This window comes from Sapajus apella, unplaced genomic scaffold (assembly GCF_009761245.1).
Source record: "Sapajus apella isolate SASKATOON/1434 unplaced genomic scaffold, GSC_monkey_1.0 scaffold4, whole genome shotgun sequence".
Lineage (NCBI taxonomy): Eukaryota > Metazoa > Chordata > Mammalia > Primates > Cebidae > Sapajus > Sapajus apella.
Genome location: NW_022436944.1, coordinates 12,633,414 through 12,648,976, shown reverse-complemented (window position 1 = coordinate 12,648,976; position 15,563 = coordinate 12,633,414). Strand labels below are relative to the sequence as shown.

Genomic DNA, 15,563 nt, shown 5'->3' with positions numbered 1-15,563 from the left:
ATAACTTATTTTCCAAACTGGAACACTTTGATATTGAAAGGCTGTACTGTTACTATAATGCCAGTATAATGGACATAAACCAGGACTGTGTTTTGGCACAGCTGGATTGTATGCTCATCCTATTAGATTATGTTTGTAAGGTATATATACACATGATCACTATGTCACAGAGTCAATAAGTGGTAGCATTTTTTTAAGTGTTTAATCTATGCCCATGCATGGATATGTATCAAAATCTTCCCTTTAAAGGGGGTATTTTGAATTGGTAATTCAGAATGTCCTAAGTTATCATTCCTATGTTTTTTTTTTGGAGCTAACAGTGATCATTATTTTTTAAAAAATACTATAGCTTTAATTTTTATAATTAAGACTTTGTATTGATACTTGCAGCTCGAGAATGCTGGAGGAGACCTTAAGGATGGCCACCACCACCATGAAGGAGCTGTTGTCATTCTGGATGCTGGTGCTCAGTACGGGAAGGTCATTGACCGAAGAGTGAGGGAACTATTTGTGCAGTCTGAAATTTTCCCCTTGGAAACACCAGCATTTGCCATAAAAGAACAAGGATTCCGGTAGACTTTTCACTAATCTTTTTATGAGGAGATTGAACTTAGATTGTGGAATATATATTATTAATTTGCTTGAGCACTGAATTTTTCTACAAAAGAGAAATATGGAATGGTTTTATAAGAAATTTCCTATGGCTCTGATTAAGGGAGAAAAAGGAAAAATTTAAGCCTTCAGTTAAAAAAGATTAATTTTAATTGCACAGTTTAAAGAGCTTATTATCATTTGCCTATTTTATGTTTTATAGGATTTGTGGGTCAGAGTTAGATGTAGCTATTGTGGCTATTCATTTACCTGAAAGCATTTAATCAAAGTAGGAAGACGGCTAGAATACTCCAAAGAGAAGAAATCTGTGTACAATAAGTGTTTTTGCTTCTTATTCCGACAGACTAGTTTCTAAAGTATGGAAAAGATTTCTTTAATATAAGGGCTAATTTTGATAGCTTGTACCCTTAGAACTAGTCAAAATAACAGCCAGTTTACAGTTTCTCTCTTTAACAATTATTTTTGTTTATTGTCATGTTTTTTTTTTTTTTTTTTTTTTTTTTTTTTTTTTTTTGAGACGGAGTCTCACCTTGTTACCCAGGCTGAAGTGTAGTGGCATGATTTCAGCTCACTGCAGCCTCCACCTCCCGGGTTTAGGCGATTCTCCTGGCTCAGCCTCCTGAGTAGCTGGGACTACAGGCGCACACCACCACTCCTGGCTAATTTTTATATTTTTAGTAGACACAGGGTTTCACCATGTTGGCCAGGCTGGTCTCAAATTCCTGACCTCAGGTGATCTGCCTGCCTGGGTCTCCCAAAGTGATGGGATTACTGGTGTGAGCTACCTCGCCCAGCCAATGTCATGCTTTTTAATGTTTGTTTTTTTAAGTTAAGACTTATGTAGAAGCAAGCAATTGCAGTTTATGTCCTTAATTGTCTCTTAAACTTTAATATTAGATGTACTATGATTCTCCCAAAATTTAAATTTTTTTCTTAAAAAATGGTCTTTCCAGTGTCAAATTGGTTAAAAGAACTTTTAAATACTTCACAGACATGTGTGCATTTACCCTGTGATTTCTTGGTTCTGAAGTAGAGTGAATTAGAAATCAGAAAAGGCAGGTTTAAATTTAACTCTGTTCTAAGGATACAGATAAAAAATGACTCTCTCTTTTAAACTGTGGAATTTTAGAGTAATAAGGAGACCCTTGAGTTTATCTAATTCAGCTGACTTTATTTACCAGCAAGAACTAATTTTGTTTTTATTTTTTGAGACAGAGTATCGCTCTGTTGCTAGGCTGGAGTGCAGTGGCGTGATTGTGGCTCACTGCATCCTTTGCCTCCTGTGTTCAAATAATTCTGCCTCAGCCTCCTGAGTAGCTGGGATTACAGGTGTCCACTACCATGCCCAGCTAATTTTTAGTAGAGATGAGGTTTCACCATGTTGGCCAGGATGGTTTTGATCTCCTGACCTGATCTGTACCCCCCTCAGCTTCTCAAAGTGCTGGGATTACAGACGTGAGCTATTGAACCTGGCCGAGAACTAGTTTTTTAGAGGGATCAAAAAAACTGAGAAATATGAATGGCTGTCTGTCATACCAAAGCTCCATCATTCCTCTCACCCAAAACAAACAAAAAATCCCCAACAATCTGACACCAAATAAATAGATACTAGAATAGGATAGCCGAATACTTGGCAAGAGAAATCTAATGGTGTTTCATGTCACTTGATCATGAACAGTGTCTAACTTCAGCTTGTACCTGGAACTTCTCTTATGTAGCAGGGGAATAGGAACTATACCACTGTGACTTTTATTACTATAAATCCTTACTGTAGAATTATCTGTTTGACCACCCCTTTTATAGAACATTTTGCGACATGAGAGACATCTTAACCCACCTACTTTTACTTTTATTTTTATTATTTTTTTTCTTGAGACGGAGTCTCATTCTGTCGCTCAGGCTGGATTGCAGTGGTGTGATCTCAGCTCACTGCAAACTCTGCCTCCCAGGTTCAAGTGATTTTCCTGCCTCAGCCTTCTGAGTAGCTGGAATTAACAGGCGTGCCCCACTATGCCTGGCTAATTTTTGTATTTTTAATAGAGATGGGGTTTCACCATGTTGACCAGGCTGGCCTCAAACTTCTGACCCTCAGGTAATCTGGCTGCCTCAGCCTCCCAAAGTGCTGGGATTGCAGGAGTTAGCCACCCCATGCAGCCCACATATTTTTAGAAGCTTGATCTGTCTGATACATGAAATTGATACTTGTAATGAATTCTGGCTTATTGGGCCTTGTAATTGCAAGTTAGTTTCAAAATAGCAGGGTAGAAATGGAAGGCTCAATGAGTGATTAGCTCTTAAAGATTTGTTGAGATAAGACTTTCCATATTTTCATAATTGGTTTAAGTACTGCTTGAATTTTCTACTTAGCTAAGTCCACAACTTTTTGTTTTTTTTTTTTAAAAATAGCACTAAGAATCTTTACATCCTTGAGTTCTGGGTACTGGGCAGTCCTATTGTGGTTATCCTTTATAAAACTAAGTATAATAGATTCTAGAGATCTTGATTATTAAGTATGTTCTATAGAATTTTAGCTTCTGTATTTTTAAGGAGTTAGGTTATTGATCTACCTCTAGGGGTAACCCTACCCCCCTTTAGAATTGTTATCTTAAAAATCTGGTATTTATCATCTGAGTAGGTTGTCTTCCATCTCTCTTTTATAGGACATATGCTAGCAAATGTTTACCACATCTCAGGTTGCCCATACAAAGTTCAAAAAGGGCTTTTGAGCTCACTGAAATTGCTATTTTTTTTTTAACAAAAAGACCTAGCTTGCTGAGTATTTTTTTTTCTTCTCAACTTTTTTTTTTTCTTTTTTCTTTACACTGTAAAGGGAAGTGCTTTATTGTTTTTTATTTTTAACAATTTTTTGTAGACATGGGGTTTTGCCATATTGCCCAGGCTGGTCTCAAGCTCCTGGGCTCAAGCTATCCGCCTGCCTCTGTCTCCCAAAGTGCTGTAATTACAGATATGAGCCTCCATGCCCAGCCTTGCTGAGACTTTTTTTTTTTTTTTAATACATTTGACTTTAGTTGTATTATTCTTCTGGATATAAGTCTAATATACTGTGTATATTTTTATGTGACAGACAACCACTAATTAAAAAGTGTGTTGTAATCCAAAGTTGTAAGTAAATTTTGATTAGATCTTACAATGCCTTTTTCTTTGAAATACAGATAAATCAGATTTATCTGCAAACTCAAAATGAGTTAGAACCTTAAATTGAATAAAGGGCCAAAGTATACCTTTATTGTATGCGTGGGCGTGTGTGGCAAACTGAAGAGCATGTGCAGCTTGAAGGTGCAAGCCTATTTATGATTCCAGTTGGTTGTAGTTATGCAGGAGTGAAGGCCCAATGTTTCCAGCTTTCTTTTTCCTAAAGAAAATCCAGAAATCCAGATTTTTGTGAAATTCCTGGTATTAAAATGTTTTAAATTTTTTGGGTGAATACTGATGACCAGTTTAGATATATTAGTAGCCAGGAAAGGAACATAGCTGTCAGTTTGCAGTTTTCCCCTATAATACTAGGTTGACTCCCAAGTTAACCCATGCTGTGCAAATTATAAGGTAGCTAAATTATACCACTGGCCTAATTTCTGAGAGCAGGGCATATGGTGCAGAATTGTTATTAGCTCCCTTTCCTGGGCTCGGGGAAAATTGTTGGGGATGATGGATGCTATAAACAGGTAAAATTAGGTAATTTATACTTTCTATTCTGCCATCTTTTGTTGTACTTTTCTCTGAGCCATCCAGAGCCTTCATAATACCTTCAGTTGTTCTTCTGTGACCGGCTTTACTCCTAGGCTCTGAGAAGACCTGTATTTTCAACATCCCCATAATTCTTATGTACTTCTTTATTGATAAGGAAACAAGTAAAACAGATTCATACTAAGTTTCACATATAGAAACATTGGTATTATCTATTTGTAAGTTTGTGTTTATTAACAAGTAAATGCTGAATTGATAGACTTCTAAACATTGCAGTAAAGTACAGTAAAAATAAGCCACGTAGGATGATAATTAGCTATGATAGAATTGGAATTTGCTACATTCTATGAAAAAAAAGCAATATTTCTGGATCTGTGTTGTTTCCCTCAGTGGTACGAAGGAGAGAGGGCATAGACCTTGGATAAAAATTAACAGAGATTCTTCACTGATTGTTCCTTAAATCACAGTGCTATTATCATCTCCGGAGGACCTAATTCTGTATATGCTGAAGATGCTCCCTGGTTTGATCCAGCAATATTCACTATTGGCAAACCTGTTCTTGGAATTTGCTATGGCATGCAGGTATGTCATCAAATTTGATTTGAAAGCTTACTTACATTGTATTCTGTTTGTGATTCATACTGTATTAGTATTTTTTTCTTTTTAGGATGTTTAGGATACTTAGTTGGATGAGATAACTTGTGCATATTACAACTGTGTGAATTGCCACGCTAGCATGGCAGAACTGGCTTGATAGGGAATCTATTTTCAGAATAGTAAGTACACTACTTCCTGTAACAGAACACTATCCATTAAAAAAATCCTTGGATGTGCAAATATACGTAAAATTTTCAGAAATTGTACACAGAACTCCTGTGTATCTTTATCCAATTCTCCAATTGTTGACATTTTTGAACCATTTGAAAGTTGCAGACATGATGCCCTATTGTTTGTATTTCCTAAGTATTAGGACACTCTTCCTGCATAGCCACAGTACAACTATCCAGAGCAGAAAAGTTAACATTGACTCATTGTTAAAATCAAATCTACAGACTCCTTCACATTTCAGTTTGTCTGATTAATATCCCTTATAGGCCACAGATCAATCAGAACTATGTGTTGTATTTAGTTGTTTCTTTAGACTCTTTCAGTCTGGAACAGTTCCTCAGTGTTTCCTTCTCTTTCATGACCTTGAGAATATTTATAAAAAGTATGTTAGTTATTTTGTAGAACATTTCCCAACTTTGGTTTCTGTGATGTTTCCTCATTGTTGGATTCAGGTTATGAACTTTTGCCAGGAGTGTCACAGAAGTGCTGCTGTGCTTCTCAGAACATCTTATCAGGAGGCACATGGTGTGGATTTGTAGCATGATGGGTGATGTTAACTTGGATTATTTGGTTAAGATAATGTCTGTCAGTTGACTCCACTGTAACAGAAATGAGGCAGGCAGATCACGAGGTCTGGAGTTGAAGACCAGCCTGGCCAACATAGTGAAATCCCGTCTCTACTAAAAATACAAAAAATAAGTTGGGCGTGGTGGTGCTTGTAATCCCAGCTACTTGGGAGGCTGAGGCAGGTTTGTTGCTTCAACCTGAGATGGGGAGGTTGCAGTGAGTGGAGATCTTGCCACTGCACTCCAGCCTGGGTGACAGTGAGAGAGTCCGTATCAAAAAAAAAAAAGTATATGTACCTCTGTTTTATATCAAAAGTAAGAATAGGCCAGGTGTGGGGACTCATGCCTGTAATCCTAGCACTTTGGGAGGCCAAGGCATGCGGATCACCTGAGGTCAGGAGTTTGAAATCAGCCTGGCCAACATGGTGAAACCCCATCTGTATTAAAAATACAAAAATTAGCAGGATGTGGTGGCAGATACCTGTAATCCCGGCTACTTGGGAGGTTGAGGCAGAAGAATTGCTTGAATCTGGGAGGTAGAGGTTACAGTGAGCTGAGATCGTGTCATTGTAGTCCAGCCTGAGCAACAAGAGTGAAACTTTGTCTCAAAAAACAAAGTAAGAATAAGTAGGGACTTACTGAGATCTTGAGATAAGATACTCTTCTATGAGTCAGTGTTTAGAAATCGATTTTGACTACTTTGATACCTTTTTTGCTTTTTTCTGTTTTTTACTTTTTATTTTTTAATTAAGTTTTTAGAGCAGTTTTAGGTTCACAGCAAAATTAAGAAGAAGGTACAGAGATACCTTAGATACCTCCAACACCTGCACATGCATAGCTTCTCTTATTACCAACATCTCACACCTCATGATGTACAGTGATACATCATGTAACCTACATCAACACATCATTATTCCCAAAGTCCCTAGTTTACATTAGGGTTCATTCTTGATTTTTGTGCATTCTGTTGTTTTGGACAAATGTATAATCACATATATCTACCATCGTAGTATTATACATAATATTTTCCTTGCCCAATCCTTTGTGCTTTACCTACTCATCCCCCAAATCCTGGCAACCACTGATATCTCTTTATGGTCTTTATAGTTTTGCCTTTTTCCAAATGTCATATAGTTGGAATCACACAGTATGTAGCCTTTCCAGATTGGCTTCTTTCACTTAATAATGTGTATTTAAAGTTCTTCCATGTCTTTTCAGGTTGGGTAGCTCATTTCTTTTTAGCACTGAATAATATTCCATTGTATGGGTGTATCACAGTTCTTTCACTCACTAACAGTTTACTCATCTACTAACTTCTTGGTTACTTCCAAGTTTTGGCAATTGTGAATAAAGCTGCTATGAACATCCATGCACAGGTTTTTGTGTGGACTTAAGTTTTCAACCTTTTCAGTAAATTCTAAAGAGAGCAATTACTAAATCATATGTAGTATGTTTAGTTTTTTTTTCCCCCACCCCTCCCCTTTTTTTTGTAAGAAACTACCAGACTGTGTTCCAAAGTGGATGTACAATTTTGCATTTTATAGTAAAAGCCTCTTTTTTCCCTTTCAATGTTCTTTGAAAAGTGTTTAGTTATGAATATGACTTGGAAAAAAGAAAGATTTTTCCATCTAGTAGTCTTAGAGGAGCCTGCATCCTGATTTAGTTGAATATTGGAAGTTGGCTGGCTGCTTTTTTTTTTTTTTTTGTCCCAGGATGTAATATATTTATATAATTTATTGGATTTTCTTTGTCAGAGTAGTCAATCATATAGCACAACTTATAATTAAATGGTTGTTAGTGTATTGAGAGGTATTGCAACATTTTCTAAGGAAGAGTCTCACAAGATATATTTTTAAGGCCTACTTACAGTGAAATACACCTGAAAAATGCTTCCTTAATTTAAGAGATAGTGGCTTAGTGTTTCCCCATTATGTCAGTTTCTCATATAATTATAAGGCCAACTTGTTCTGTAATTCAATAGGATGTCTTTTAACCGAAGTCAGGCCTGCTGATGTTAAATGCATAAAAATTTTTGCCTTTATTATCATCTGAACTTTTGTAGTAAGATAATGGAATATGCTGATCTCGGTTATTTGGGCAGAAATTATCCTTTCATAAAATAATGATCTAGATGATGCCATCTAGCTAATATGTTGTTTGTAAAGGACTGCCACTTAGTGACTGTGTTGGGTAATTTTAGGACCTAAGTGTGTACCTTTGCCCCCCATGACATTCTGAAATTTGAGCTATTCAGTGTCTTATATACTGTCTTTTCCTATTAACTGGACTCTCCTTACAGAGTCTTTCTAATCGCTTCCTGGTGATTCTTTGCTTTAGAAGAAACATGTCTATACTGCTCCCTTTGTATCTCTTAATGATTTACACCCCCCAGCATATAAAATAGAATATTGTAGAGCTTTTGAAAGCCTCCTTATATGTTCCATTCACATTCTTCTCTTCCTATTACAGGTGACCAACTTTCCTGAATTTTGTTATTCATTCCTTTTTTTAAAATAGCTTTATACATATGTTTATATTCCTAAATAATATATTAGTTTTGCCTGTTGAACTATATATAAGTGAAGTCATACTACTTGTATTATTTTCAACTTTGTTATTTATTTTTACTATTGAATTTGTTTGAATATATCATGTTACTTTTGCATTCCAGTGTTCATCATGTTGGTTTTCTAGCTTTTTTCTATTATAGACAATATTGCCATTAATATTTTTGTTACTCGTTTTCTGGTGTTATACATACACAAAATCTATATCCCTGACAACCCTTGACTTAAACAGATTTTCTTTTTTTTTGTATTCTCATATCTAGAAAGGTATTAAATGGAGGTCACATCGTAGTGTTAAAGTTAATTTTCCTTGTTATTGTAAGATTCAGCTGTTTATTTGCCATTTGTGTCTGCTTTACTATAGACACTTGTTCATTTTTATATTGAATTGTCTTTGTTACTGTGTTGTGGGAGCCTTTATATATCCTGGATTCTAAACTTTTACCAACTGTATATATTGCAGATACCTTCTGGATTATGGCTCGTCTCTTCACTCTTTATGGTTTCACTTGGCTTCTTTATATACTCCCACAAGATTTTTTCAAATTATTTTTAATGGGCAGAATTTCCTACCCTTTCTCCCTTCCCAATCTAAAATTTATAAAACCTTGACATATGAGAAAGGTAAGTGGAGCTGATCTGATTGGGGAGTAGACCTGGAGTACTATATGGGTTTCTTTGAGGCAGTTAGAACCTTGGGGTTTATCTGGAATCCATACTGGCCCCATTGCTAGGGCCCTTGGGCTGTGAAGAGACCTGAAGACATGGAGGAGAGAACATAGTCTGTTTTGATAATCATGCTAGTTTAAACGGACTGGAGTAGAAACTGAAGGTGAAAAAATTAGACAAGGGCCAGGTAATGTTGTCTTGTATTTAATGTAAGGAACCTTGGACTTTATCCTGTAGACTAGGCATCAGTAAACTATGGCCTGTAGTCTAAATCTGGCCTACTGCCTGTTTTTTCATGACGTACAAGCAAATAATGATTTTTACATTGTTAAATGATTGGGAAATTGAAAAAAATATATATTTTATGATGTGTGAAAATTCAAATCTGTGTCCAAATTCAAATCTGTGTCCATAAATAAGGTTTTATTGGAACAATCACACTCATTTCTTTTATAAGTATTGTCTGTGGATGCTTTTGAGCTACAGTGGCAAGAACTGAGTAGTTGCTACAGACACAGTATGGCCTGGAAAGGCTAATATTTATTCTCTGGCCCTTTACAGAGAGTTTACCAACCCTTGCTGTAAATGCTAGAGGGCTATTGAAGAATTTAATCATAGACTAACACAATCATCTTTATATTGTAGTAGCTAACGTTAGTAGATCTCTAGAATATTGCTGGAAGATAGGCAAGACTAGAGTCAAGGGAGCTGATTAGACTGTAGTGGCGTTTCTTAAATTGCATGTTAGTGTGCTACCGAAAAAAGTTTTTTTCTTTAGTTTGATAAATACTGTATTAAACAAATACTAGCAGATGTCTTTACTGCTGGACTGAACTCAAACCTTTATTGTGGGACAGTTTATTGTTAATACCTAAAAGGAGAATGTAGAGGGCACCATTTGCTAATGGTTTTGAAGAATATGCTACTCTTGAGTTATGAGAATCAGCATTTATTTAAGTCATCTGTCTTAATATCTGTCCGAGGCTGGCTCAACCTGCATCATGTATTGTTAAGGCATATATCTTCTGATACCGGTTGTGGAACAGATGCACTAAGATGAGTAGGAGTGTTTATATCACTGCAGATTTAATGTTTGCAGAAATCTTGTGTATATTTATCTGATGTGGAAAGTTTGGGACATGTAAATGATAAATAAGAAAAGACGATTGATTAACAGAGGAGGTGCCGAATTGAAGAGACCATTTGTAATCAGAGTCTATTAAGTGTATCTGACTTGAACAGCCGAGCTTAATTGAAAGGCCAGATTTTCTTGCTTATCCCATCTCTACAGTGTAGCCTTCGGCAGGCTTTCAGACTGTTCCTTTGGAGCCAAAGATTAAATAGCTTGGAGGAATTTATATCTATCTAACTCTTGTTCTGGTACAAGGTTCTTGTTGTCTGTTGTAACTTTTTCTAGACTCAGAATGTCTTTTGAAATGATTTTAAATCAAACTCAGATGTAAGTAATTAAGAATTCTCTATTTTTAAGCAGATGAATTAAAGTACGCTAAGTGGAAAATCTACCAGTGTTTAACAGAAATTAACCCCAGGTCAAATTTCGAATCCAATTTTGTTTTATAACAATGCCTGTTAATAACTGTATAATTAATTATATATAACAATACCAAATAATCTACATTTATTAAACTCTTTTTATTTTGGGGATGCAGATATATCAGGTATCCTGAAAACAAAGAATATAAATTATTAAATCAGTATAACAAAATGAGTATTTATCTTTCGATTTCTATTAACATTAATTTTTTTGTTTGAACAGATGATGAATAAGGTATTTGGAGGTACTGTCCACAAAAAAAGTGTTAGAGAAGATGGAGTCTTCAACATTAGTGTGGATAATACATGTTCATTATTCAGGTATTATATTTTTAGATGAATAAGAACGGTAGTAATTAATTTAGAGTTGGTACTGTTATTTTTCACAATTGGAGATTCCATAGTTCATAAACAAAATTAAGGCTGTAGTAGTGACCACAAGTGTAATTGTCATATTTGCCTTCCAGTTGAGTGTCAAGACAACATGGGATGGTGATGTTGTTAATAGGGAATAAGGAAGGCATTTAAGAAATTTGAAAATGCCTGTGCAGTCATGGAACCCTATTTGGAATTGTATATATTGTGATACCAACATTTGTGCTTTCCCTTTTAACTTTTTGATCTGTTTTTAAAGATTTTTTTTCTTTGAGACTGAGTCTTGCTCTGTTGCCCAGGCTGGAGTGCAGTGGCACGATCTTGGCTCACTGCAACCTCTGCCTCCTGGGCTCAAGTGATTCTCCTGTCTCAGCCTCCCAAGTAGCTGGGTTTACAGGCACTGTTACCACGCCCTTTGTATTTTTAGTAGAGATGGGGTTTCACCATGTTGGCCAGGATGGCCTCCATCTCCTGACCTCATGATCTGCCCTTCTCGGCCTCCCAAAGTGCTGGGATTATAGGCATGAGCCACTGCACCTGGCTCAAAGATTATTATTTTTCCAAGGAAGAATAATTAAAAAGCCAACGTTGCTCAAAATAATTTTTTTTTTTTTTTTTTTTTTTAGACTGAGTCTTGGTCTGTCACCAGGTGCCAGGCTAGATTGCAGTGGCTCTATCTCGGCTCACTGCAGCCTCCGCCTCCCAGGTTCAAGCAATTCTCCTGCCTCAGCCTCCCGAGTAGCTGGGACTGCAGACACGTGCCAACACCCCCAGCTAATTTTTATATTTTAGTAGAGACGGGATTTCACTATGTTGGCCAGGATGATCTCGATCTTTTCACCTTGTGATCCACCCGCCTCAGCCTCCCTTAAGTGCTGGGATTACAGGCGTGAGCCACCATTCCCAGTCTTCAAAATAATTTTTTAAACTGAAGTACTCATTGTCAAAATGAGTTTGAAATCCAGTGCTTATTCAGCTTCGTCATGGAGACGTGTTGACACTTAAATTCATCCTTATTTTGCGTGACTAATCTTGACAACAATTTCAGGAATCTTATATGTGATATACTAGAAGCTTTAAACATGAGCTTAAGATTTGATATTTTTTTGTTTGTGTTTCTAGTTTTCTAAAATTCTGGGACTCTATCACAACCTATACTATTCCCAAACAACAATGATGACAACAACAAACCCCAAAATATCTTTTTGGCATTAATGTACTTTATCTTCTTGCTTTATTTTTGGTTTACATTTTTATTCCTTGATATTATTTATTTTTAAATTTTATTTTATTTTTGAGACAGTGTCTCACTCTGTTGTGCTCAGGCTGGAGTGCAGTGGCACAATCTTGGCTCACTGCAACCTCTGCCTCTCAGGTTCAAGTAATTTTTCCCTCCTGTCTTCTGAGTAGCTGGGATTACAGGCAAAATTTTTTGTATTTTTAGTGGAGATGAGGTTTCACCATATTGGCTAGGCTGGTCTCAAACTCCGAATTTCAGGGGATCTACCTGCTTTGGTCTCCCAAAGTGCTGGGATTATAGGTGTGAGCCACTGCTCCTGGCCATTCCTTAATATTATTTAATATCGTAAACAGTATCTTTTTATGATTGATTTGTTTGAATCAGGGTCCAGAGAAAGTCTACACATTACATTTGATTAATGTTACTTAACTCTCTTAAGTAACACTTTCTTAACTAAGTATTGTTAATTTGTTTGGCACCAGAAGTCCACATTGGTACTGGGTTGTAATTGTTTCTAGCACTTTCCAGATAACAGAATTGGGTAGTACCTAGTTTGTTAGAATTAGAAAACAAAATTATTAGTGTATACTTATTTCCAGTTAAAATGAAAGATAATAGGGTTTTTACCTAACTCCTTCGGTTTTGTATTTCCTAACTCTTAAGCTAATGTTGATCGCTAATTATGTGTTTTAACCTACAATATGCCTATATCTATACTGTACTTATAGTTGCAGGGTAACAATTTCAGTACTAGTCCTATTACTACTTACAGAAGACTACCAAATGAAGTGTAGCCTTTGAAATATCTCTGTTCTTAACATAAATCTCAACAGATATATAATTTGGAATTATTGTTCTATAATCTCTTAAAGTTATTTCTTGTGTGTCTGGTTATAATACCAACTTCATATATTTATTTGTTCTAGTTTCTTTCCAGTTTTTATGGATTGACTTTTTTAAGGTTTAATGTTTTTTTATTGTCTTTATTTGTAATGGACGTAATATTTGAATTCTAGCAGTGTTCCATTGTCACACTCTTTCTTCTATTTCTTTTAAATCATGTGTAGCAAGCTTGTATTTCTAAAACAAAAGAACCCATGAATCATGTTTTTAATTAAGATATTTGTGTGTTTTATTTTTTGTGCATTTAGGGGCCTTCAGAAGGAAGAAATTGTTTTGCTCACACATGGAGATAGTGTAGACAAAGTAGCTGATGGATTCAAGGTTGTGGCACGTTCTGGAAACATAGTAGCAGGTGAAAATTCTAAAAATTTTGCAGAGTTCACTTTAAAAACTTTATCTGAAGAGTAAACATATGTTGCTGTATGAGATATTCTTTGATTTTCCTTTTTTTTTTTCTGATTTTTCTTCTCTTTTTTTAAAAGATAATATGAATGTAGGATTAACTGTTATGAAGGGAATTCAATAATAGGATTATCCGGAAGTCTCTCACTTACTGGTTTATTCATTTGGTTTGAAATACTTTTTAAAATGTTCGTTCAATATAAGCTTTTCAAATATAAAACACTATACTTTTTGTTAAACGCATGCTCTGAATGAAGAGACCCCCTAAACAGGCTTTGTGTGAGCAGCATGGCTGTTTATTCACCTGGGTACGGGCAGGCTGAGTCCGAAAAGAGAGTCAGCAGTGGGTGGTGGGATAGGAGTTGGTTTTGTAGATTTGGGGTAGGCAGTGGAAAGATATAGAAGTTACAGTTTAGGGCACTTTTTGCAAGCTATGAGAAGGGTCAGAGGATCTGGAATCGTGAGGTTGACCAAGGTCGGTTACAAAGTCCAGTATCAGTTGAGGCGGGAATACAGAACAATAGAAGATTGTTTCAAAGTTAATTAGGCACTGCAGGAGTAGGTCATTTCTTCTGCTTTTGTGGTTTTCTAGTTACTTCACACTTTCTAGTTCCAGGAACTCACCTGGAGTGCATGTGCAGGTCACAAAGAGTATCATGCAGTCCACGGCACTGTTTAGTCAGCCTAAAAGACCTTACACTTTATAACCCAGGAAAAATTTGGGGACTCTATCTTCCTACTATACTATATTCGGAGTTTCTTGTCTTTTATTCCTTTCTTAGAAATACATAGCCATAGCACCCGAATAAGTACTCAGCGTAAATTTCCCTGAACCAGGGCTGGCATACTGTCACCTGTGGGTCAGATCTAGTCTCTTGCTTTTTTTTTTTTAATTGTCCAGGAGCTAAGAGTGATTTTTACATTATTAAAGGGTTATAATAATATACAAGGACTGTATATGTTCTACAGAGCCTAAAGTATTTACTGTCTCGTCCTTTGCAGAAAGTTTGCTGACCCATGCTGTTAACCATTTTGTTGTCTACTTTTTTGAGGAAAGGGAATTGACTTTCTGGTGGTTTGGGGTTTTGACTTACTTACCTGAATAATGTAAATAATCACTAATAGTCCTGGAAGTCAGTAAAAGAAAAAGGTGGGTTTATCAGTACACCTAAATAATAAGTTGAAAAAAAGATTTGTCATGTATAAGATGAATTTGGTAATCTACCTGTAATTTCTTAACAGACATCAGAACATAATGTATGCTATTACATTAGCATAGGGATGCTCAAGAATGGTTTTTATGCTAAAATGTTTTTACTTCATAAAAAAAGATCAACAGTGGTAGATGGGCTTGTGTATTTTTATTTATCCAACAAACATTTGAGTACCTGTTGTGTGTCATGCACAGTTCTAGGTGCCAAGAATGTAGTAATGAACAAAATAGGCCAGTTGTGGTGGCTCTCACCTATAATTCCAGCACTTTGGGAGGCTGAAGAAGGTGGATAACTTTAGGCTAGGAGTTTGAAACTAGCCTGGGCAACATAGTGAGACCCCATCTCTACATTAAAAAAAAAAAAGTAATTAGCCAGGTGTGGTGGTGCACAGTTGCAGTCCTAGCTACTCAGGAGGCTGAGGTGGGAGAATCATTTGAGCCCAAGAGATCACGGCTGCAGTGAGCTGTGGTTGTACCACTACATTCCATCCTGGGCAACAAAGCAAGACCCTCCTAAAAAGAACAAAACACAAAACCAGTATAGCAAAAAATCCTGTTTAACATTGGGGAAAGGGGAAAGTAAATAATAATATAGACTATGTCAGAGTCAGATAGTTTACATTGAAAAAATAAGAGGGAAGAGGGTTTTCTGGAATATGGATGATTGGCTTGTTACAATTTTATAGGCTATTCAGGGAAGGCACTCCTGTAAGATGACATTGGACCTGAAGAAAATAAGTGCTAACCTTTTGGATATTTGGGGAAAGAGGAAATAGCAGTATAGAGATCCTGGGTGGGGACCGTATTTGAGGAGCAGCAGGGAATCCACATGGTTGGAGCAGAATAAGCATGGTGGGGAGAGTGATAGAAGGTGAAGTTATAGAGGTAGTTGGATGCCAGAACACAGGACCTTTGGGCCACTGCAATAC

At 36.3% G+C, this 15,563-nt stretch overlaps 1 protein-coding gene across 1 annotated transcript in view; it reads left to right on the top strand.

Annotated features, from left to right (window-relative positions):
• The window catches only part of GMPS (guanine monophosphate synthase), a 79,509-nt gene that overhangs the window by 30,495 nt on the left and 33,451 nt on the right, over positions 1 to 15,563 (top strand). Inside the window, exons 2-5 of the mRNA XM_032262554.1 lie at positions 391 to 572; positions 4,785 to 4,899; positions 10,725 to 10,822; positions 13,268 to 13,371. Coding sequence (XP_032118445.1) covers positions 391 to 572; positions 4,785 to 4,899; positions 10,725 to 10,822; positions 13,268 to 13,371 — 499 coding nt within the window. The remainder of the gene's footprint in view (positions 1 to 390; positions 573 to 4,784; positions 4,900 to 10,724; positions 10,823 to 13,267; positions 13,372 to 15,563) is intronic.